Source organism: Poecilia mexicana, unplaced genomic scaffold (genome assembly GCF_051168715.1).
Source record: "Poecilia mexicana isolate PSO_F unplaced genomic scaffold, ASM5116871v1 scaffold_19, whole genome shotgun sequence".
Lineage (NCBI taxonomy): Eukaryota > Metazoa > Chordata > Actinopteri > Cyprinodontiformes > Poeciliidae > Poecilia > Poecilia mexicana.
The window spans coordinates 13,279,273-13,304,136 of NW_028263388.1; the positions used below are offsets into that span (position 1 = coordinate 13,279,273).

Consider the following 24,864-nt stretch of genomic DNA (forward strand, 5'->3'; position numbering starts at 1 on the left):
AAACACCTGTTTTGCCTTCCTCCCACCTGTGCTGGTGCTGCACCAAAAGAAATGACACAAAAGCCTCAGAGGAAGACATGGGCGCAACTTAATTCACAAACTGTAAATAAAGATGGAGTGGCATCAAATTGTGTCGATGTTGTAGGATTTCTTTTTTTTTTTTGTCTGTGGTAAAAGACCACAAGCCATTTCTCCCTTCAGTGCTCAACACATGTCTGTTTTTATGGTTACCCAAAATGCCTAGCGTTGCAGTCTGCTTCCTGCTTTTGGAGCAGTATTTGATCTGCTTGGCAGTTTCAGCTGAACAGAGACCGAGGTTTTCAGACAAACCAGAGTTTTGCAAAGTTCAATTGCACATTCACACCTCCCCAAACAAACCAGACTCTCGAGGCAAACAAACTAGAGTTGGATTAAACAGGCCTGGTGTGAAATGTGAAGACGTTTTCAGCTTTAATACAATCAAAGAAAAGAAAAGTGGAAACAGGTTTCAGGCACAAAGATCCTCATTGGTGCTTTTGAATAAAAACAGCTTAGCTGCATTTGTTTGATGGAAATGCTTAGGGGTGTTAATGATTGTGGAATTAGTTACTTCTATAATAAGCAATTACTGATTTTTACCCCGCTGACTTAGCCTGCTATTTTTAACTTGGATGATGCTGCGGCTGCAATCGCAAATTTATTTTCAGGTTTTCAACGCACCTTCACCAGGGATGGCAATAAATCTGAAGGATGCACCCTATAAAAGAGTGACGTGTGCCCGGAAATCCACTCTTCATCTCCATTTCTTTGTGTTTATTGAGTTCACCATGTGGTTGCATACCAACATGCTTTAACGCAAAAATGCCCGAGCCTCATCTGCTCACCTCCCACTTGGTCTCCTCCAGCCGAGGCCCCAGCTGGATCTTCTCGTGTTCATAGGAGGTGCAGCGCTCCTCCAGCTGCTCCCTCTCCTTTAAGAGTTGAGCAAAGTCCTCCTGCAGCTTCTTCTTCTCCTGCTGGAGCTGATAAACCTAAATGGCATAAAACATACTTTTGAGTTTGTATTTTGGAAAGAAAAATACAACATTAAAGAGTTCGTTGAGGGGGATTTTAGTGGTTTAAACATACAGCCTCCCTCTCGTAAATCTCACCTTTGTCGTCTTATTAGGATGCTAAAGTTTTAATTTTTATAGCCAACATCAATGTTTATTAGTCAAAACATTTGTATTCATCTGTTTTGGTTTCTCAAAGTAGCTACTCTGCACTCCAGACATTCAGTCCACATTCAAGCCTTCCTGCACTTTTAATACTGTCTGTTTTTAAAGACAGAGGGACTCTAAAATTTGGGATGATTTGAAGTTTGATGATGATAAATTTGAGGGTTTCGATGCTCTGCGAGGTTTGTCGGTTTTACTCTGAAGCACAGGTGTTCGTTCTAACCTGCAGCTGCAGCACCTGTTGAGCACGCTGGGCCTTCTGAGACGCCACCTGCATCCTGGTGGCACAGCTCTGTCTCAGCTCCTCCAGCTCCAACTCAAAGCGCTTCTGCTTCTCCTCGTAAACCTAAAGCGTGAAAGGATTACGCTGAAATCTGTTATCGGGGCAAGGAATGACTTCTAGCAAGTCTAGAAGAAGAGTTTTGATTCGAACAAACCTGACAAATAGCAGCTTCATTATCGTCCAGGTTGTCTTTGAGTTGCTGCAGCTCCAGCTCCCTCTCTCTCAGTTTGTCCTCCAGGTCCCTCACCACGCCCTCGTAGCCCTCCACGGGGCCGGGGGAGCGTCCGCCGGAACCGCTGTCGGACAGAGGTTGACCCCGGCCGCTTATGGAGCCAGAGCCCGTGCTCTTACTGGAGGACGAGCGGCCGCTGTCTGAGTTGGTGTGTCCGTGCGTGCCGACCGATGGGACGCTCCTTATGGGCTCCAGGTGACCTGCAGGGACCTCGGCCGACGCAACACTGTAGGTGGCACCGTTGTAAGGCGGCAGGCTGGAGAGGGAGTTGCGGCCCGAGTCGGACAACGAGCAAGACTGGCTGCTGCCGCTGCTGGCGTTGCGACCGCCACTGTAGGAGCTGCGTTTCTCAGAGCAGGACGGGGACACCTCCCTGTGGGCGGGGCTGAGCAGGTTCAGGTTGTTTTGGCCTTCAGGGGCACTGGCACCGTGGCGAGGGGAGAGATACTGCATGGCGGAGCGGCTCTTGGGAATGACAGGTTTGAAGGCAGTGGGCCGCAGCACTGTTTTCTCCATGTTCTGGTAGAATACGAAACAGCAAAAAACATAGGAAAGGGAAGAAGCAAAGAGTGACAATTTAATGAGTTTAAATTTAAGTAACAGAGCAAACGATATTAGACATGGTCCGGGTAAATAATACACCCAGCGAAGTTTAAACAACACTGCCCCTGTTTCACGGATCAAAAAAGGCTGTAACTGAACATATCAGAAACCAAATAAACCAACATTGGCAGGAATTTGTTCGTGAAATAAAGCAAAGTAGAATCTATTCCGAGGTCTTTTCTGCTGGCCAAATACATTATAGCTATGAAGAACATGAATGCATGTCACTTCAAATGCCTTATCCTACCAAATACTGCAGCAGTCAGTTGCCACAGTGACATTACACACTGATACTGCAATCACAATTGAAATTCGATATGTTGTGCAGTTCTAATCCAAGTCCTAATGCTGAAAAAAATATTTTTAAAAAAATCTTTCATTGATTATCATTTCAAGAATAACGTAGTCAAAAGAATAATAAATAATAACCGACTAAAATCATACATATTTTCATTACTACCCGTTATTTCCTGACTGTTGTGTTTCTACCAGTAAACTCTCACCTTTTCCAGTTTTCCTGACACTGGGATGAGTCTCGGAGGAGGTCCCCCCACGTTCCCATTCAACCCGAGACCCTCTTTAGTCTCTTCCAGCTCGCTTTCCAGGCTCGGAGGTCTAACAAGGTTGTCGTTCCAGTCCCCCACATAGTCCTCGTTAATATAAGTATAGTTCCCGTTCCGACACTCCTTCTCCAGTCCTCTGCCGGATGTTGTGGAGTTCTGTTTCTTCGGCGGTGGGACGTTTTGCAGCAGTGGGTCTTTGGGTGACTCGGAGCCTAAGCAGGAAGCCCCTGGCGTTGGCCGCCGACCTCTGCCCCCCAGCTCTACAGCAGAGCGGTGGTCCTGGTAGGGATTGGGACGTGTGGTGGCGAGGCTACTGCCTGAGCCCATTGGGTCCAGAATGGGTGGCGGCAGGTGGATGGGGGGTGAAGGGCCAGACTGGTGTCGTCGGCGAGCTCCTCCACTGTGGCTGGGGGTGTGAGGCTCAGCAGATATGGGGAGAGCCTGAACCAGGGCCATGGTGGCAGCTCCGAGGGGTCACTTGCACTAAGAGAAGAAAGAAAGTTGAAGATTGAGGAATAAAAAAACATAAGGCCTATAGACTCTTGTAGGTTCAGCATAACATTGTCCTATATTTGCTGAAGTAAGATTCTGAAGTAACTAACTGACCCCTGAAGATATGCTGTGGATTCCGGTACCAAAAAGTTAGCAGTCAATCCTTTAAGAGATGTACGTTGTTAGGTGTGTCCACTGATTGGATCCGTTTGTCCAGCGTAACCCTCATGGTTGGATTGAAATGTGGGGAATTTGGAAAGTTACCACCATTCCAGAACCATTTTTGTGCTTCTGTAAGGGTGCATTATCTAGTTCAGGGCTATGCTAATGCTAATGACCTCATTATTGGACTCGGGTGTGTTGCAGGACACAGGTCCTCGGGGTGTGGATTCGAAGATCTAGTTGAAAGAGGTCATCAAGGAGCAATGTTTGCATGAAAAGTCAATGGTCAGCAAGAATGCTTAGGTAGGCGCTACCTACCAAAACAATTCACAAGGACGGTAGGACCCAAGGTGTCCCAGCAGAGCATTGTCTAAACCAACACACTGCCTTCATTTGGAAAACGTCTTGATATTTTCCACAAGTCCTGCTTTTATCTAGGAAATAAAATTCGTACACTTTCTGTTTCTCAGTCGTCAATACCGTTTTTAGTTCACTGCAAACATTATGCAGTAAACTACAGCCTTAAAAAATTCCACACACACACAGAGAGAACCAGGATGGGGGCCATTCAGTAAATCCAGCCAAGCAGCACAAACTTTGGCTGCAGCCACAAGGCTTCTGAGTCAACACGAGGAAGGGTTCGCCTGATCCGAGACGTAAAACTTTGACCCACATGCTGGCAATTTTCTTTAGAGCAGCAAAACGCTACTGTCTCCAAACATCCAATTAGTCGTGGTAGCAACTGAAAATTCACAGCTGTGGATAATCCTCCAACGGTGCAGCACAAGGAGAGAGGAGACAGGTTAAACCTGCTGGGATACTTTGACGGCCAAAAATTCCTGAGCAAATCCGTCGACATGCGTTTGCGGGAATAATATGGGGGGGGATGTCAAACTCGCCTGTTTATTCCGTCACCTTCACAGGGCTGAAGGTAAATACTGACATCATATGGCTGACAACAGCAGGTTTTTTTGGTTTTTTTCGTGGGTGACTGCTGAATTTTTGTTTGGCGAACAATGGCCAACGGGATACTTGTTAGTGAAGTCATGCTGCGTTTGAAAACATAAACACGGTGAGTCAGAATATGAGGATATCCGGCATGCGGGTTGTGTTTTGTTCCAACGTTTCAGAAAGATGACGGAATAAAATTTTTTTTGTCATTTTACGTCCTCTGTGGCCCTCTTATCCTGAGAAACCCTTCACGAATAAAGACCTGAAGTAATATCACAAACTAGCAAAGACGGTAAACGAGGTAGGAGAAAAGCTGACAGCTGGAATGCTGGGCAGACGCATTTCTGGAGCAGAGCAGCAAAATAGACGCCAGACCAGGTTCCAATGTGCCAACTTTATAACACTCCTATAAGGCCACTTGTATGATTTGACTGATTAGTAGATGTTAATCGGCACCCTTTAAGCCTGGCTGATCCCTACTTCGACTCTGAAGTGACTGGGATAAACGTGGTTCTACAGTGTGTTATGATGCATGGAAAAAAACAGGATTAAATCATGCGAGTGCATTCTTGGCTTGTTTTTTGTCTTTGTGTTTTGATACAATGATAAAGATAAAGCATTCTTAATAAATGGAAGTATTATTAGCTGCGGCATGTGGAGCTGTTAAGAGTTTCAAACAAATGTGTGCTACAGAGATTAAACTTGTGAAGATCAGCTGTAGGCCAGCAGCAGAGAAGGTGCTCCACAAAGCATTCAGTTTGGAACCGTTACTGTACATGTTCCTCACTTTTCTTCGTGCACAGTTCCTGTTTGGACACTAGTGCCACAAAGTCCCCAATAATATATTTGGATGGACGTTTACTGTCCTTTACGCCCATACCCGATATAGATCTTAGTGACCAAGATCAGAAACTCAAGGAGTTTAACAAATACATCATCTTGCAGTTGTTTTTATTGGATCATTCCTTCTGATCAAGAAGAGTCCATTGCTGTTCAGAGAGAAATGAATGAGCTCTAATCCCTCAGGAAACTATGCAGGGCCCCTTATAAGCAAAGCATAAGGGTCTCGACTGTTTTTAAAGCCTCTGCCATGATCATGCAGTCCTGGTTTCCCTTTTGTTGTCATAGAGATGAGGGCCTCAAACATTAAAGAGGGGAAAGTAAAGGGAGGGGGTTGGGGGGAACGGTCAGAGAGGCCAGGACCCTCCTTAGCATCTTAAAAACTTCAATCATTTTATGGCTCTTGCAGTCGTCCATACGAGGCCTAATGGAGAATAAATGGACATTTACAGCTAATGACTAAAAGATGGATGTTTGCTCTCTATTACAGAGTAGAGAGCAAAACTCTAAACTTCAAGCAGAGCTCTAAGTTTTACAATATGACAAAAAAGAAAATATGGTTGTAAAATTAAATAGGCAATTTACACCCACTGCTTTAGACAGTCAAAAACCCATTGAAGCAATTACTGCAAATAGACCACATCTGACAGGAACAACAACAGACACGGTACAGCATGTAGGCGACATTTCAGCTGCCCACATAAAGTCTACGCTGTCAGCTGATTCTGACGGAGCAGACTGTTTTTGTCTGGGGAAAGCCTTTAAGGGTTTTAATACCTTTCAGTCAGTCCGACCGGAGGAATGTGTGCTGCTCCAGCTGAGGAGAGCAAACAAATTAACCCGAGACGTTTTCTTATAACGATCACAACTAAAAGAAATGCAAAGAGCTTCTACTGAATTTGTTGTAAGATTGATTTAAACGGAGCAGGACAAGGAACAACAATCTGATGAACAGGAAGGAAAGACCATCCTGTTGACATCCAGTGGAACATTAACCATTATTAGTGTCCTGCTAAGCCCGCTTCCCTGGTTAACTAGAAACACTTGGCAGGATGTCACGCAAAATCCACTAGAGAAATATGTTTTAATAACACTGTTCCCTTTTAAAATGGACAGAGAGAAGGTCCAGATCCACTGGACGATGTGACAGGAAATATTCACAAACGGTTGAATTTGTAAGATGTTAAATGTAAGTAGCCTTCTTTTAGCCAGCTGACCAGCAGTGTCAACAGCAACATTTACAACTGAAAGGAATTCTGGTTATAGAGTCACTTTTTCAGGCTTCCATTAAAAATGACTGAACTGTAAAGTCTGTTGGGAAAAAATATATATATCCGTGCTTCTTCACTTATGCTTAGTTTAACTTGACGCCAATGACCAGTCTGTCTGTACGTCTTTCATTTTTATCTAAAAGCAGATTTGAACTGGATTAGATAATTATCAATTAGGGGAAAAAAACAACTAGAAGATATATCTAACTCCTCTTATCCCTTGTGTTTAAATGATGCCTCAAAGCACAACGTTGAGAAGTTTTTGCTGGGATTTCAGTTTGCAGATTCATACATTCACACATAAAAATGTGAAACGATCTGCTCTAAAATAACTGCAGTGTCTTACTACAGTCTCTCAGCTAGCAAACACCAATCCACACACAGTAGGCCTTTATGAATGTATATTTACTGGCAATGAGAGTCACTTCCTGTCTGGCTGTGCCAGAGACTGTCTCATTACAGGCGTTAGAAATACAAAAACTGGATTACAGGAGTGGTTTTTATGATTACAGTGCATACCTCAACTCCAGCATCACACAAACCTGCTTTGACCCAAACTGAAGGAACTTAAGCTAAATCCCTCTTTATTTGCGCCACACCATAAACACATATCCACAGAAGCTAAAAATACGCCTCGCACCAGGTAAAACGTTGAACGTGCCCCAATTGAAAATGTCAGCCCTCAACTGGGGGCGTCACCTTTCGAGAGCCTCAAGAGGGACATTTTCCGGAAGAGAGGGCACCTTACGTTTTCTGCAGGGAACGTCTGCATGTCTGGAGATCCCCTCCTCCACTCTCCTACCACTTAAAACTTCTGAATCTCACTCTGTACCCCCACCCTCTCCCACCTCTTTATTCTGCTCCCTCTCTTCAGAAAGTGGAACAGAGGGCAAAAGTGTGACAATGCTATTTTGGTTCCGACGACAACCCAGCTTTCTGCAGCCAGACACCTCGCAGACGGACCTGGCAAAAACTGCAGCCACAATGAAACGTGTAAATATTCCCAAGTAAGGCTGCTAACGATGCTGATGTTGACGCCAATTAGCTGCTGGCAGGATTTCAAAACCATGTTTACTGACATTTGTTGCAGAAAAATTATGTGGAAAGCTGCAACAGTTAATGCATCTCTTTATATTTCTGTATCCAACAGAACTATCTTCTTATCTTCTTTGTATTTTCAATGTCATTGATTTTTCCAGGCATATTCACCACACTTAATATGAATAAATTTCCCTTGTATCACCTTAAGTACTACACAAATTCCCAGTAAAGCAGCTTTGCATGCAAGCTGAAGTCTCTCTCTGACTACTTGGATGGTATTTTCCTTGTACTTCTTCCCTCCAATGCTGATTGGAACGATGGTCATGGTTTAGTGGTAATGCAGGTGTATGCAGTGTTGGGATAACTGGCTTCTGTGGTTGTTCATATTTTTATTTTTTTCCAAAATCCAGGATTTTTTCCTCACATTGATCTTAAATATTTTGCAGCAGCTGCACAGGAAATAACTAAACCATTGAAAGTTGGTGTTGATTTTAAAAACAGTGAATAAAGAAAAACAAGAAAACAGAAGTAGAAATGCTTTAAAAGAGTTCTGACTCTTTTAAAAAGTTTGGTTTTTCAGCAAGTTGAGTAAGTTTAACTAAAAAAAAAATTCTTAGTTTTAGTATCAAAAAGGTTTCCATATGAATGTGACATAAGATTTTTTTTTTTGTTTCTAAGGAGCTGAAACTGAATTTTAAAAAGGCTCATTTGTAAAAGTAGCTTGTATTTTAGACTGATACAAGATCGGAGTCGCTTACATAGCTTTCTTTTCCCTCACAACTTTAAAAAGCCATTTTTTTGTGCAATAAACCTGCAAGATTTCCACGAACCAACTGCACAAGTATAAAAACGAACAAGCCGTACAAACATCCTGTCTCTCTTGCTACAAAAGTAAATAAAGGCAACGATCCATGTCTCCAACAGTCCAACCCTCAGAGTTTCTTACCCCAGTTTGTTCCTTGCATGGCTGCTTTGGTGTCAGACCAGCTCCTCCTGATAACCCAGCTTATACCACAACGTTTCTAAGATGTAAGCTCGCTCCCTCGCTATGTTCTGTTTCTAAAAGCCACCCTCCCTCAAAAAAAAAAAAAAACAACCTCCAAATCCCCCTCCAAAAAATAAAAGAAACAGCTCATTCTCAAGACAAATGCCACCAATGTGAATAAGAGCTCAGTCCCCTCCCCTTCCTCAGCTTTCATATGTTCCCTCCTCCTCTTCCTCACAACACAGCCCAGCCTCTCCCTGATACAGATACACCTCCTTCTCCCTGCTTCAGTCCTCTGCCATTTCCTCTAACCAAAGAAACATCAGCAAAGCCCTGAGCTTCCTTTGTTGGACAAGAGAATAAAGAGAAAGGAAAGAAATGAATAGCTGTGGAAAAAAGAAAAACAGCTTTGAGTAAAAAACTATTTAGCTCTTTTCACTATTTTCAGTTCTTTAAAAAAAAAAAAAAAAAAACATACAGGCACCAAGGATAAAGCCTTCAAGCTGATGCAAGACAATTTCTCTTTCAGAACCAGAATGTGAGAGCGTTCAAAATATTTCTTCCTAGGCTTTTTGTTGAGAGTGGTGAATGAAATATCTCTTTAAATACCCCCTTGCGTCTCAGTGCTTTATTTGTCTTCATTCTTACACGCATCATAGATACTGGAAACGGCTCATTTTCAGTCTCTTCATTTTATCAATCGTGGCTGAAACTACCATCAACTAGAAACTGATCAAAATAAAAAAAATTTCATGAACTTGAAAAACTGACTGTTATTTGAACCATTTAAATCCCATTGACTTCATGAGACATTCAGTAATTATCAATTTAAAATGACTTAACAGTTAATTAATTATACATTTATGGGGCTCCGACTGTAAACACTGTCGGATGCATAGCCAGAAATACTTAATTGTAAATTTTGTTATTGTGACATCAATAAAAAAAAATCGTTATACAAGTTTAACTATACATATTAAGAATTTATTTTGAAAACTGCAGCAAATAATGCCCACAAATACAGCTGTATCTCACAAATATAAACATTTTCAAATTCAGTCGCTAAAATCTGAACAGCTGTATGCCTCAAAACACCCTTATTTTGTAAACCAGCATCTTCTCCAAATTTAGCAAAAAGAGATGGTGTAATGTGTGTAACTCTGATCAGCTCCAACAACAAGACTGGGGATAAAGTAGGGTAGAAGAAGTAGGCTAGGTCCTGCTACAGACTTGCACACAAATCTGTCCCTCATTTCTGCTGCCAGAAATGGGTCACATTGGAGGAACAAAGTTTGTCCTTGAGCCCTGTGCAGGAGCGGGAGTTCACGGTCATTCTTGGCCGGTGACGTCTCGATGGGAGGTCTGCGTAGAACTGAATGTGCCACAAGCAAAGCTAAAGCGATATAAACCAGAGTTCAATACAGAACAACAAACATCAATCAGCCAGTCCAAGGCCACCAGTGCTGGCACAAAGAGGCAGGCTAGAAATCACCTCTGTGAATGCTACCATTAACACCACTTCTTTATAGGCCGGAGGGGGGGGGCTAACGTGACTCAGCCCCCTTTGAGGGAGCATATTTACATATCAGGGGAGAAAAGGAAAGTAAATATTGCGTGCCTTTTCTTATTCTGCACTACAGTAATGTTTTTCTCTTTAGTGGCCTCAAGGTCACATAAAATTCCCAGTATTCAGGGAAAAGTGAAATTTTGAGGATTTAGAAGAATGGTAACAATACTATGGAAGAGCATTAGGGCAACTGAAAAAAATAGGGGAAAAAAAAATCATTCTCAATTTAATCTCTTTGAAAAGCAAATGGGCAGCTGGGTGGAATCCTTTTGCTCTTTCATTAATGAAATGCCAGTTTTGGGAACCCCTCAACTATGGAAAAACTGGCTTAAATCCAACATGTTCCTCCAGAAAGTTTGTCGTCTTCCTCCACAACTAGTATAAGCCCCGTCAATGAGGCAAATGTCACCAGTTTTTACCGTGCGTGTGGTGTTCTTTAAGAAATACTCAAGTTTGTTTCATGACAACTATTCATTTTGGAAATGTGGCCTAAATGTCCAAGTTTGGTTTCGTCAGGACATCTCATATTCTTCAACAAAGTTTTAGGGGATCTTAGCAGGCGATTTATATTTTGTTGTCACAAATAAACCAAGGATTCCACCCTGAAACAGTACTCTAAACATGGTGAATACAGAAGATTGGATATTTCACCTGCAGAAAAAATGAGACTTTGTAAGAAATCCCTGAACCACCATTGCTGTATACCTGCATCTTGTCAGCCTTCTTCTGCAGCTTCAATCTATAACTTTTCATTTAATCTGTTCTGGTATACATGTTAACAGGGATTAAGTTGTAATCTTTTCCTGATACATTTGCACAATGATATACTTTTTATCTACTTTAACCTATTTTTAACCTGGATTGTGTAAAGATATGGAAGAGCAAATGTCAGCAATTCATCATGTCAGCTGTGAACTGAAGACTGAATGAGGTAACTAAATCAAAAACTGATTCAACAGTGATTTTTTTAGGGGTTTTCACTCCAATCCAGTCAAATTGCATCTTTTCTGTATATTTTTTTTCATAATACATTATTTTTCTGATTCATACAGATTGTGCGAAATTACACCCCTAATTTCTCTGCACCTCAAAAACTACGCATGTCTCTTTAATCAGAGATTTGCATACTTTTGAGTCAGGCACAATCCAAACGGAAGCGTGGAGGGGCTAAATTTCTAAGAACTCTGGCCACAATTCTGCGTCATCTCCATCTCTTGTGGATGCAGTGCAGGTGATCATCCATCACAGGAGCAGATGTCGTCTCTCTGCGGCCCATCAGCCTGCTTCCATCCATATTTTCATAACAAGGGCTCCGACGTGGGACTAGAAACTGGCAGAAAGCTAGGCCATCCATCAGCGTCTGCCCTGTCTCGGCATGGGGACATCATTCCCATTGGATGCTGCAGCTAAAACTGGCGCCGACCGGCCCATCTCTCTCGGACCGCTTGTTTCCATAATAACCCACCAAGGCCCAAAGCATTACATGGACACCTCAAGATTAAAACAAATGAAAAAATCTGAGCCAGTGTCACGGAGTGGTTCATCAGTCTCAGACCCAAATAAAGAGAGATTGAAATAAGTTCCCATAGTAAGTCCAGTCATAAATCCACACTGTAGCTGTTCCGAGTTGGCAGGCACTCGACTTAACCACAGTTCTGATTTACTGTATAATGTGCCAAAGAGATTAGATTTGCGCCTCGAGCTCTGGACTTACAGCAATACCCCCATGCTTGATTAAGATCCGTTCTGCTGCACACTCACGCAGCAGAAATCTGTTAACGGTCACACAGGAGGAGTACTGCATGCCAAAACATCGCCAGTAAGATGTCCTGAAGTGCCGTTTTGGAATCATCTGTTCAGAGCGAAGTCAGATTTTAACTAGCAGTCAGCACTTACCTTATAAAAAACGACCTGTCTTCAGCTTCTGATGGCCTCCGATGAACACGTACACATCTGGTGAGCGTGGCGGTAACTCACACTGGTGAGAAACTTCATTTTTTCCCACCCCCCCTCCTTCGCCTCGATGTTCTCTCAGACTGAGGGGAGACGAAAAAGAATAAGCATATTACTCAACAGAAGCAAAGCAGTGAGGTAAACAGCGCTGTGGAGAGCTGGAAAACCTGAAATGTGACAACTGTGTTTATAGAAGTCAGCAAGAAAGAGGAAAATCTGAGTCAGAGTTGTAAAAAAAAAAAAAAAGACGCTTCACATGCAGGAAGGTTAAGACTGAGGGGGAAATTCCATGTCCGCACGAGTGAAGACCAACACTAAAACTGTAAAACCCTGTTCGCAAAACAAATGCCTGGTGTGTAAAGTCTAAATGTTTAACAGCTGGAGGTAACTTTTCAGTGTTTCTACACAGCTTTGTCTCACTTTTGAATATATATATATTTTTTTAAGCTTCATTTCATTAAAAGAGATGAGGCCAATCTGTTCCGATAATGGCTGCTATTAAAAAGAGCTGTGCCAAGATAGCACTGGTATAGATAATTGCGTAAATGCACACACTACAGGTTCCCCACCCACATTCAACATGTCCTGATCGCTGTTGCGTTTCCCACTTCAGAGTGGACCTGGTGACGGCCGGAGAAGTTAATTAGCCCCCCGAAGCTACTTAGCTACCAATATGAAGATGTTTTAACTTTCAGGGGTTTGGCCTGATTTTGGGGTATTTTTCAATCCTTCTAATTTTGCCTTTATAGGAGAACACAAAAAACTTGATTGAAAGAATTTGAAACCCTTTCCCAGTTCGGAGGCATCTTGGTTCATATGACTCTGAGTCAATTTGCCCCTTTGCCAATTCTTATACTCGATTTCATACCTCGTTATAAAGTCAAATGTTCCAGAAACAGTATTTGTTTTATACATATTTTTATTATTCTTTTAAATTAAAAAAATATGTCCTTTAACATTTTTTTTTGCTATGTTGTCGTAAGTACCATTATAACAACTGTTTTCTTGACCTAGATATACTTCTGAGGCCATACAGTGCCAGTTAGTGAGAACATGTTTTATTTATTTATTTTCTTTTGTAAATGTAAGAAATTCAAATGAGTCTGACCAATACGTTGGCATTTTTTGCCCTAACTCCAGGTTCAAATTTTACAATCAAGACATCAGTAAAACACACCAGATGAAAAGCAGACAGCATAGTATAGTTTGCTATGAACCAAAAAATAAAACCTTACATTGCTGTAATACCACTCAAAAAGCACAAATGTGTTTTAATCCCTATTCCGTTGTTTTGGATTTACAAAAAAAAAAAAAAAGGAAACTGTTGTCAGACGTGTGAAACGGAATGAGGAAGGTAGCATCTGGTCAGTGTGTGTTCTGTTTATCAGCAGGATCAGGGGATGTTTGCTAAAACTAACGTTACCAACTGCCAACAGGGACAGTGTAACTTAAGACCATCAGCTCCTCCATCTGTGGCTGACGCACCACAAATGTACGTTAAAGAGACAGATGGAAGTGCTGAGGACAGCGTGGCTGCCCACATGTAATGTGGTTCGACAGAAAGAAAGGCTTTAGAGCGTCTTTCTGAATGTTGCCCAACAGGGCCGAGCGGCAGAATGAACTCGGCGCCCTGAAAAGCAATGCCCTGAAGCGTTTGTTTTAAATGTTGACGAGCTGCTTTACATAGGAGAAACAGGTGTTTTCTCTAAGAGGGTCACACCCCTCACCTGCTTTTCCGAACAGACTGGGATAATCCTTATTAAAATGAAAGGTCTGACAGTGGAGAAAGAGGGACTTGCGGCAGAACGTTTACTTGAAACGGGAGCTTGAAAAATCGCTTAATGATTAAACGATTGATTAAAACATCGTCAACCTGATAGTTTTGATCAACAAGGAGATTCTACTTTAGCTATGAACGTAATTTAAAAGTGAGAGCGTGCTGTACTTTAGTAGATAAACGCATCTCGACACTTCTCACTACGTTGCCCTTCAATTTCATTGAGCACAGCTTCTAACTTCTGTTATGAACAGAGGCTCGTCTTATTCAGAATCAGAGTTTTCTTTCAGTTTCCTGCTCATAATGCTGCTCCACGTCAAAAAAAAAAAAAAAAAAAAGTCAAGTTGCCACCAAATGACACGGCACTTTACCGCTGTGGCAAGAAGACTTTCAACAATTAAGCCCTAAATCAAAAGCTTGTAAGAGATCAGGATAGGACAGAATTTGGTCTAAAACCTGTGTCTGCTCATCCCAAGAGGGCAGACGGAGGGAAATGGGACACAGATTAGAGCTTAATCTGGAGGCAAAAGGTTTACCAGTGCTCCAGCATGCGCACTCTACCAAAGAACTGCAAATGACAAAAAAAAAAAAAAGAAGACAGCAGAAAATATGAAATGGAGATATACAACATTTTAGGAGTCAATACTAATTTCTGGCCTAAAAGTGTTGGAGAAATTATTTGCTCCATCAAACATTTCTGTTTTTTGCTTTTCGGATTAACGTTGGTATTGAACATAGCCTGAATAAATACTTCATGCTGTTTTCAAGTAAGAATTTTCAAGTATCTCCAGATACTGTAGTGCGGCTGAACCCCTCGAGTAAAACACAATAGTTACGTAAGACAAGACTTTCAGCTGCTTCCATTCACTACTTAATATTTCCAGATAAAGGGTGCTATTCTGGACATTTGGGAGAAACATGTGCCCACGCACATCAGCGTAACGGCGTTGGAAAGAACAAAAGAAGCAAGTCGCATCGTCTAACTCAGTGCAGAGAGAGTTTTATGTAAACTGCAATTTGTCACGAGCCGTCACTTACCACTGTGGAGAATTACAAGCAGACCAGGCTGGTCACAGAGCTCTTAAATCTCTGAATAGGGTGCTTGGCATACTAGGTCTCCAAGTCAATACTCAGACCAATTTCTCTACCAACTTCCTTCTAATCACTGAGACTTTACAATCATGACTTTCATATTGGGCAACAAGTGTAACATTTATTGATGTCAAAGTTCAGCTGTGTGTACATAACAACCTTGGTAAAATATTGTGAATAACGATCTGAAAAAACAATGGTGGGGGGAAGTTAAAAATGAGGACATATGCCCTCTGGAATAGGGTGATTTCTGACTTCATCACCTATCCAAGCTTGCAGCACTTAAAGTTTATTGCTCTTCTACAGTTCAACCACGTGACAACGGTTCCGGTCAAGTTGGCAAACTCAATGTGAAAACATGGCACCATCACATCCGGATGAAGGCCAGGAAGGGGAAGTGGTGGAGCAAAAAGGACAGCATTGACAGCACGCTTGATGTTTACATACTAAGCTTGGGTTTAAGTGTGGCAAAGAGTATGGCAACAGCGTAACAAGGGCTCAGAAATCTTGCTACAATACAAATATTTATTTGAAAGAAGATAAACTGGGCAGAGGGTGGGAAGTCAGTCCACAGGGAAAACCGGCATGCCTGACAGCCCACATGGAAAACATTACATTCCATCTTAAATAGCTCAAAATCCTTGTATTTTCCGCAGACATCCTCATTTAGGATCACTCAAGCCAAACCTCAAACATCCTCCGACATCTCAGAAAACCAATGAGGGAAAACCGCTCCTATAGTTCAGGCTGACCATTAAGTGGTGCTTCCCCCCCCCCCCCTTCTCACCATACCTTTAGGTTCATACGGTAAAACAGAGATTAAATTCCCTATTCAGCTTTTTAATCACGCGATTGCTAATCACTCTAACGCACCAACTACACTCTGGAAAACAGCCATCGCAGCAACTCTAATTAGTCTGCTAAGAACACACGGTTGGACTGCTGACAGCTCAAACAATAACCATCTCTCGTCTCATCGGAGCTCCCAGATAGGACCAACGGCTCCCCACGCTCATTACTTCAGATCTGCATCCCCTCTGCCTACGTATGTTCTTATGCAACACAGTGACGCAGCTAACCGTGCTTCCCACCACCCACGTGGATTATGATTCGCACCTCCAAACCGCCTCTTCACCTTTCACTCGCTCATCCACCCACCAACTGGCCAGCCTCTCCATTCAAAAAATACAAAATAAAAATAAAAAAAATACATTCACTTGCAGTACTGTGGAGGTGTCAATCTGTTGCTATTTGCTGGTATCCTGTTATGTTTCATTTTCTTTTTCTTCCTCCCCACCCCATGTTTTGAAGTAGCAGTACACGTGTTAAATAAAGTGGAGCTGGATGTTGTCATCATGCGTTCTCTCAGCTGGAGAATAATCAGGCCAGAAATCACAGTGACACGGAGGAGAAATGTATTTAAAAATATCCAAAACAACCAACCTCGGGGACGCCTCGTCCCACTTATATAACGGAAGTCCAGTTGAGCACCCCCGTTTCCCCCGGTTAAGAGAAAACTACATGAAAAAAAAAAAAAAGATGTTGGTACAAGCAGACCTGGTAACGCATAACAGAATTTTGGAAGCATTTCATTTTTAAGCAGCACAAAGCCAGCTGAAAAACACGGTGAAGATGGGTAAGCGATAGATTAAGAACACAACTTTGCTGAGTGTGAAAAAATTTAAACAAGCAGAAGTGAATCCCGCAGAAATGACAGCAAGCAAAGGCCGGATTACCAGTATCAAAATGCATCAAGGTTTCAAAATGTGACAGAAATTGCTAATAATTCCTATAAAATGAACCTGTTGCTGCACTGCTGGCCAGCTGGCCTATAAGCAAGGCTTCTTTTTCCCCTCACCAACAAGAAAATTGAGAGTTTGGGAAGATTTTTACTGACAATCCTGGTGAGAATATAAAAGTAGAAATATATTGCTTTAATTCAAATAAAGAGGTTTAAAAAGTAAGCATAGCCATTCTCTGTTAAGCAACTGAAGGCAGGTTGTGTCCCAGCAGATAAATGTTTTACACTAAGCAAACCGACTTGAAATTTACTAATTAACTGAGTGGATTTTGATATTTCTGCTCATCTTTACATATGCCAAACACCATCAGCATTTAATATTTATATGTTAGCAGCAACAGATTTTTTTTAATTAAAAGATTAATTTGCTCACGTTTAATTTTTTTCTGTTTAAATACCACTATGCTGTAATTTTACCAGCCCACGTCAAGTGGAAAGAGACCCTGAAACCGCAAGGAAATGTACAATGGTTCTGTACTCAGTCAGGTTCTAGCAAAACAAGTAATATTTTTAAAGTGATGAGCCAGAACATTAAACAGTACTAACATTGTAATACAACATGGGAATTAATTAGGTCTGTGAGTTGTGCAGTGGGCTTCCCACTGCAAAAAAACAAACAACCCTGGAGATGAACTGACAGCATCTTTTTTTTTTTTTTTTGACAACTCCAATATTAATTTGTTTTATTGGAATACATTTACTTCAATCTATGTAATGTTACAATAAAAAGTATAACTATAAAAGAACTAAAAACTTAACTAAAATTTCCTTTCATTTTTACATTAACAATTTCCTTTGTTTGCCACTTCTCTGGCCTTAATCAGAAACACTGTGGGCTTTGACGTAGTCGGAGGTTTGCAGATGGACTACAGAAGGATGCCAAGCAGCTGACACAACCGAATAAGCGATGACACTGACGGCAAGGATTGATGAGCAAAAATGTGAGGAGGAAAAAAAAAAAAAAAACAGGATAAACGATACAGAACTGGAAGTGAGATATTGTACCGCACAAGAGCACATATGGGCCTCTCCCTGCAGCAGCTGTGAAACTCATGATCACACTAACTACACCTCTAATCGCAGCTGCTCATGGGAAAAGGTCTTGTTTACTGCTTTTTTTTTTTTTTTTCCAGAGCACATCATCATCCGCGATTAAAAACAGATGATGCAACAAACTGAGAGGAATATCTTCCTGACAAGTCTAACGGATCGGAGTAATCTTATGCGGGCACACTTCCAAGTGTAACAAAACTGGGATTAAATCTTCTTACAAACCCCGAAGACTGAGCTAATTAAATCCAACCAACTGAAAAAATAATAATAAAAATGTTGGGCTTTAAGAAAATGAAAAAAAAAGTAAAGACATCTATAGGAAGCAATGACACAAAAGCTAGTGTCACTATGATAAAAACACAACTATTCCAATAAAAATCGGTGGAACTAGACTATGAGCCTACACGTGCTTGGAAAAAAAAATTTCATAACGCTTGAAGCTCCCCAAATATTACACCATAATTACAAACTTCATTGTAATTTAAACAAAATAACCCTAAAAAAATGTTATGTTTGTGGTTAAAATGTAAAAGAGGGGGTTTGGATATTTTCCCAAAGCACTGCATGTTACATTTTAAGTGTGTTACTGAAACAGAAGCTGGCGATCTAGGCTTAAGGTAAATGACAAGGTTATCTCCCATACAAGACACATTTTTGACAACATTACGCCAAAGTCAACTTCCTCCAAGGACACCTTGTCCGAACTATAGCCGATTTCTGTCACGCTTACTTCGCTGTGACCACAGCAGCCGGGCGTCTTATCGGAGCCGTTTGCAAACCTGCAATCTAATCATGACTGCAGCAGCTCCGTGAGACTCATTCACAAAGTGACTGCAGGAAAAGACGCGCTGGAAGGAAGGGGTCGAGTCAGAGGGAGAAGGGGAGGAAACATTTGGGAGTCATTAAGAAAATGAATGGGGCTGTAGAGGTGGAGCAGTGATTGAGTACGGTTCGCCCGCTTATAATTACTCTGAATGATCTGTCTTTATAAGTACATTTTCTTTTAAAGTCATAATATCGCGCAGTATTTTTAAGGTTCTGGGGAAGTTTTTCTATTTTTTTGAAATGATGACATGTTTGTGTAACATAAGAGTATTTCTATAGCTCAGCAGTTTTTTTTTTTTGTTGTTGTTTTGTTTTTTGTTTGTGTAAATTCGTTTACACCAAGTCACTAAAAACAAAACATGTCAGATCAATGACGTGTTGCAAGAAGACCCAAACAGAACCAGCCTCAGTGATTTTGGGGGTGGGAGGGGTTGACGTGAAAAACATGATGATTTCTTAATCTTGTTTAGAGTGAGAAATTATATATATTAAAAAATAATAATAAAAAAAAATTAAGTTGAAACTCAAAAACGCCTGAATAAAATGGCTGAACTGCCTCCTCAGCAAGCAGGCAAGTTTTAAAGTCTTAATAATCACGTCATTATTTACCGTAATATTTCTAAAGCATAGCAATATAATGCAATTGCAATTAAGGTGTTCTCCTTAAATGGAGAACAGGGAAAAGATGTGAAATATACAATGGTTTCTATCCTGGTCGCCTGAATCAAATAAAAAGAAATTAAAACATGTGTTCCTTAACCTGTGGGGAAAATTACTGAAGTACTCCAAAACCAAAACATGCAACTTGTTCTTAGAGACTCAGGATTTTAAGGCCATAAAATATTCTCCAACGTGCCACAAACAGCTGTGCAGTCCAGCTGTGGATGCAAAAAAAAAAAAAAAAAAATCCTAGCCAGATAAGAATGCCAATCCAAATGCTGTGGAGAGGTCACAACCCTTATGCCTCGATAAAGAGGAAAACCTTTTAAATCCTGACTACCAATGGATGAAAGATGTATTCTTAAACCCAAGTTGCACGGTCACCATGCAGTGACATCTTTTATCCCTGCAAGAATATTAAAATAGTATATCTGAGGGCTAAAATTAACTGTTAGCGCTTTAAAAAAAAAAAAAAAAAAAAACTTTACATACAAGTTAGCTGAAACATCTGGGTATCAGAAACTGTGATACAAGACAAAAAGTTCAGAGTCTTAGATTTCAAATAAATTCAGCCACATATCAGCTGGTAAGCTGAGCTGCTTTCAAGATGTAAAGGTTCAGGTTCCCCTTTTCATTTTTTTTTTAAAAGTCTCATAATCCATCATTACAGGACTTGCATAACTGCAGAGACAAAGTTATGCAAACGCTGACTCCGGTCTTTCGAGTGGCTTTGATTCACTGCTGTGAAGGCAACAAGAAGTGTGGCATCATTCCAGCACATAAAGGGTGTTTGCCTGGATAAAACTGGAATGTCAAGAATACTGATTTCAGAGTGTTCTTTTATGTTTTATTAAACCTGCAATAGAATACAGGTTAAACATTCACAGTAAAGTTAATGTTTGCCTCACCGAGAAGGGAACGCATTTAAACAATACTTCGTTATTCTCAAAATCAATTCAGTGTTTCTCAAAAAGCTGATCTATGCAATTTATGTTTAGTTTCTGAGTTTGCTACACTTAACCATTGCTTCAATACAGACTTATTTATGGTTGAAATGGACCGACATGAGATGGGGAACCATTTTTGCCCCTCTATTTACAGCCACATTAAAAAAAAAAAAAAAAGGTTTGTTGCCTTCCTTGAGCTTGCATATAGGAAAGAGGATTTTATTACTGACAATTTCAATAACTCATTGCTTCATCCATTTTTAAATCAGACTCTTAAGATAAATTAAAAACTGGAAGTAGCAGCATTTCAGCCACCTTGGTTGACTTGGTTTAGCTGACAGAGTGCAATGCGGATCCGATCAAAAAAGTGCTTTCTTTTAGTAAACGTCAGGGTTGTGGACGCAGTGAAGAAGCAAGACAGATCCTGGATAAAACTAATGTAGAGCATCACGGTGACACAATTGTTGGGAGAAATGAGAGGGCTGACACCTGGGAGAATCAGAGTGAAAATGCTGGTCAGAACCGGAGCAGAAACGTCTAACTTCCTACCAAGTACTGACAGAAATGTTCACATTACTGCAGGTGCCAGTGTTTGAAATCTTAGTTATAACTCCTTTGAAACTTCCTGCTCTGCCCTTAGCTGCCTCGTGCTCAATTTTCTGCAATTTTTTTTTTTGTTTTCGATTTTGAACATGGAACAAATATGAGCAATCATAAACCTCTGAACCTAAGCACTGCTGATAATGAGGTGCAAGATGATGAACGTGTGCTACGTTTTCTTATTTGGGAAAACCAAAATGAGTCGGTGTTGCAGTCGAAACTACCCCGGTGTGGGAAATCGCTAATTACAGTTAACAGCCATCTACAGCAGAGTAATTTCCACACAATGAAGGACAGCCTAAACAAAAGGAAGCTTGTAAATCCTCAAACAGCACTGCTCTTGATGCGATGGTCCCTCAGGAAAACTAAAACACAGCCTTCAAGTTGCCTGACAGCTCTCACTGTGTTCCTATTGTTGACTTGTCTCCGAAAGTTTAGCACTTTTTATTCGTTCAAGGGAAAAGTTTGTGCAGCGTAACAGAAAAGGACAGAGGAACTTGACCCCGAATTTAATCAGCTCAAGGACAAAATTCAGAGCAGCAAAACAGAAGGAGACTCCATAACTTGAAGTGAAGTGTTTTAAAAGAAATAAACATAACTTGGATCTAAAACCAGTCAGCTGTTTTCCACAAAACAAACGGAGAGAGGAGATGGCCTAACCCACGCAACAAGTCAAAATGTCTTCACCTTAAAAGAAAAAGTACAGGAACAGATTGAAATACAACTTTTAAAACATTTAGTATTCAAAAATACCAACCCTACAGCAAATAGAGAGCATATCTTAACTTGTATGGAGCTATGAGACTAATAAAAGGATCCAATGGGAGGAAGAGACAAAAAAAAAAAAAAAACCAGAAAGAAATGAACGCATAAACACAAACATCCCCGCCTCCTTAAGCAAAACGGTTCACGCAAGAATCTGGCCTTGTTCTGCGCTTAAGGTGCAGAAATGGAAACCAGTCATCCTACAGCGTAGGAGCGTCGAGCTCTCCTCGCTCAGTTTGTTTGTTCGTCTTTCGGATATTCTCATCTTGTTCCAACTATTTAGCAATAGCTTACAGATGAGGCAGCTGCTTACGAAAATAGCCTATGTGCTTTTTCTAATCTCGTTACTTACAGCAAATGAGCACTCCTGGGAATTTTTTTTTTCCTCATGTAAACACTCCACTAGTGCTGTGCACTTGTGCATGACAAACGCTGGTAAACAAAAAGGATCACTTTGTTATCAAGTTCACATTATTTTTTGGAAAACCCAGAGCTGCGTTTGTGTTTCCTGCTGGATTTATCTCTCCACACTTGTCGTAGTAACAATGCTGTCCATCTGTATAATGTAAGGAGTGTCTGTGCACTGCATTACAAGGGGAATGACATTTATTTTAGGAATTCACAAGCTATTGTTGTGCCTACAGGGCAAGTCGGTCCGAATAAGGAAAATAATATTGGGCAACCTCTGCTTTGATGTAATAGGGAGTGTTTTAAGTTTTCATGCTCTTGACAAAAGTTTTTTTTTTTTTTTTAAAGGTTGTTTATTCCTCTGAGGTTCTATGGATCTGGAGGTAGAGACATTTCAGGTGACTCATATATACATCATGTTTGCAGATCTGGTAGAGAGGAGAGATTTTCCTCATTCAGACGGTTGAAACTCGTTACTCATTTCACTACGTCAGATTTTCTGCCCTATGAAAAATCAAGCTTCTCCACACTCTGCTTTTACTTTTCTGAAGTTGATGCTTCACAAAACACTGCAAAATCAATGCATTATGTGCATTTCATGTGTGTTACATGACTTAAAACAGGGCTCCGCAAACTTAGAAATCATGAATATTAGTTAATTATCCAACGACAACAGTAGTGACCATTCTTAAGCAATCTCCTCCTCTCTTTGATTGTTTCCTTGATAGTTTGTCCTACTTTTTTTAAGTTTTACTTCACATTTGCATTAAGATTTTATATGAATCGACTGGAGTAGTATTTGCTATTCATGCATATTTAACATATTTAAGGCTTTTCTTGCAGTTTCAGGTAGTGGATATAACAACAACAAAAATGGAAGAAGATGCTCAGGTCAAATGAAATCCTAACGTTTTGAATACAAATGCACTCTGCACTTCCAGATTACAACATTTTGAGAACTAGCCTGTTTTCCCCCACAGGTACTAGTTCTACTTTGTAGTGATCTATCACATAAAATCCATTAAAGAATGTTGTTGCAATGTGACAAAATGTAAAAACATTTAAAGGGGCAAAGATACTGCACAAGACACTGTATGCGCCTTCAACAAGGGCACAAACTATTAACGTTGTACAATTTAAGCTTTGTAGTCATCCAATGGAGTGTGGCTCAGAAGAAATTGGCCCAGGTCTATTTGTTTCTGAAGTTATAAGATAAATGAGATTTATTTGGAGATGATAAAGGTTTCTGTTGAACATTCCTGATAAGGATCACTGTTGAAGCAGAGTCCTGGACTGAAACTATAATCTGAGCAGGAAACTAGTGCGATTACTCGACAGGAGCTTCTTTGTTGTGTCTGCATCCACCCAATCTGTCATGCCTGACACATACAAAGATTACATAAAAAAAATTACTAAAAAGCAAGAACAACAACGATCTGTAACACGTCAGAGAAGTGCTGTTGGCTTTAAGCAGTACTTTAAAAACAATAAGTTCTTACTTGTACTATTTCATGTCCGATTAATCTAACAAACTGCACCACGTGGAGCTAACCTTTACACCTGTCCACAGGTAATTAAAACTCTGCAGTACAGTAAACCCCTCCGAACAACAAGTCAGTCATTAATAACTAACACAAACAAAGCGTTTACATATTTACAGTATAATAGTTGTTATACAGTTAAAGATAAAATAAAATAAAACTCGATAAAAACCATACCATGTACAGCTTCCCAAGAGACAGTGTTTCCGATCGTCAAAAAGTGTTTTGAGGAAAACGTGCATGCGACGTTGACTTTCTTCCGTTCTAAGCGCCTCATCCACAAACACGGAACAAAGTCAAGGCAAGTGTTGATAAAACAAAATGTTAAATGTCCTCTCTGTAGCTCTGAGGTGTCCTTCTTTCGCGTGAAGCGCGTTTGCTGGGTTGGACAGAAACCGCAGGAGTTTTAGAGAGCGGGAGTAAGCTAGCTCGAAAAACTACCAGCTACATCCGGTTGAAACTTTCAAAATAAAAGTCTCCAAGTTGTGTTCTGATTAAGTTAACATGTAAAGGATTTACAGCAAATTTTAATGTATTTCAACAGCATTTTACGTAATAGAGCAATACAAATTAGTACAAAGTGTGTTGTACGAGATCATTTTATGTGGCTTGAATTAATTATGTCCCTGCAGATAGGCCAACGATTACACAAAAATAAATGCTATAATATACTGTTTGAAATGCAAATACAAAACAGAGTAAAAACAAAATTGATACACTAATGTTGGTCTAGCCTGAACAAAGATCGTTGTTCAACATGTTTGTTGTATGTCTAACTAGTCTGTAAAGGGTTATGTCACATTACAAATGATCAGGTGGTGGATTTGACGGTGCACTTGGAGCTGTTTAAAGCTGCTTAATTTAAACAATTTTCTAACCTTAAAGTCTAAACCTTTTGTGATCTTCATTGCTTTCTGGAATGTGGCTAAAACTGATGCTCAGTTTTGAACATTTGGGCCGTTGTGTTGCACTCAAGGGTTCTGAAGGGTCTTTAGTTTTACTCTGAATATGTATATGGAATAGCTGGTCAAATAACAGAAGGAAACTTTGTGAAATAAATATTGCCTTTCACAATATTGGGAGAGAAAAATGTTACTTTCTAATCAGGCATATTATAGCTACATCTCTATCAGTCTAGAAACAACAGAAATATAAAAGAAAAAAAGTGTGCTTTTGTTTTGAAAAGCAAATTACAGTTTCCGATGTTTACTTTCTGAGAAGCGTAGATTTTTCTATGTCCCTCTTACACACGCACA

The 24,864-nt window shown here is 40.5% G+C and overlaps 1 protein-coding gene across 3 annotated transcripts in view; it reads right to left on the reverse strand.

Annotated features, from left to right (window-relative positions):
- The window catches only part of LOC106921390 (leucine zipper putative tumor suppressor 2 homolog), a 26,867-nt gene extending 2,859 nt beyond the window's left edge, over window positions 1-24,008 (reverse strand). The window contains exons 1-7 of one of the 3 annotated variants that reach the window (XM_088016309.1): window positions 23,786-24,008; window positions 16,452-16,525; window positions 12,083-12,222; window positions 2,818-3,360; window positions 1,634-2,230; window positions 1,420-1,542; window positions 864-1,010 (exon numbers count right to left, since the gene is read on the reverse strand). In XM_088016309.1, the coding sequence (XP_087872435.1) occupies window positions 864-1,010; window positions 1,420-1,542; window positions 1,634-2,230; window positions 2,818-3,333 (1,383 nt within the window). In that variant the 5' untranslated portion in view covers window positions 3,334-3,360; window positions 12,083-12,222; window positions 16,452-16,525; window positions 23,786-24,008. Of the gene's footprint in view, window positions 1-863; window positions 1,011-1,419; window positions 1,543-1,633; window positions 2,231-2,817; window positions 3,361-8,580; window positions 9,331-12,082; window positions 12,223-16,451; window positions 16,526-23,785 lie in introns of those variants that run through there. The other 2 variants (XM_014993060.2, XM_014993061.2) reach the window with 2 other exon arrangements.
- Window positions 24,009-24,864: the final 856 nt, after the last annotated feature.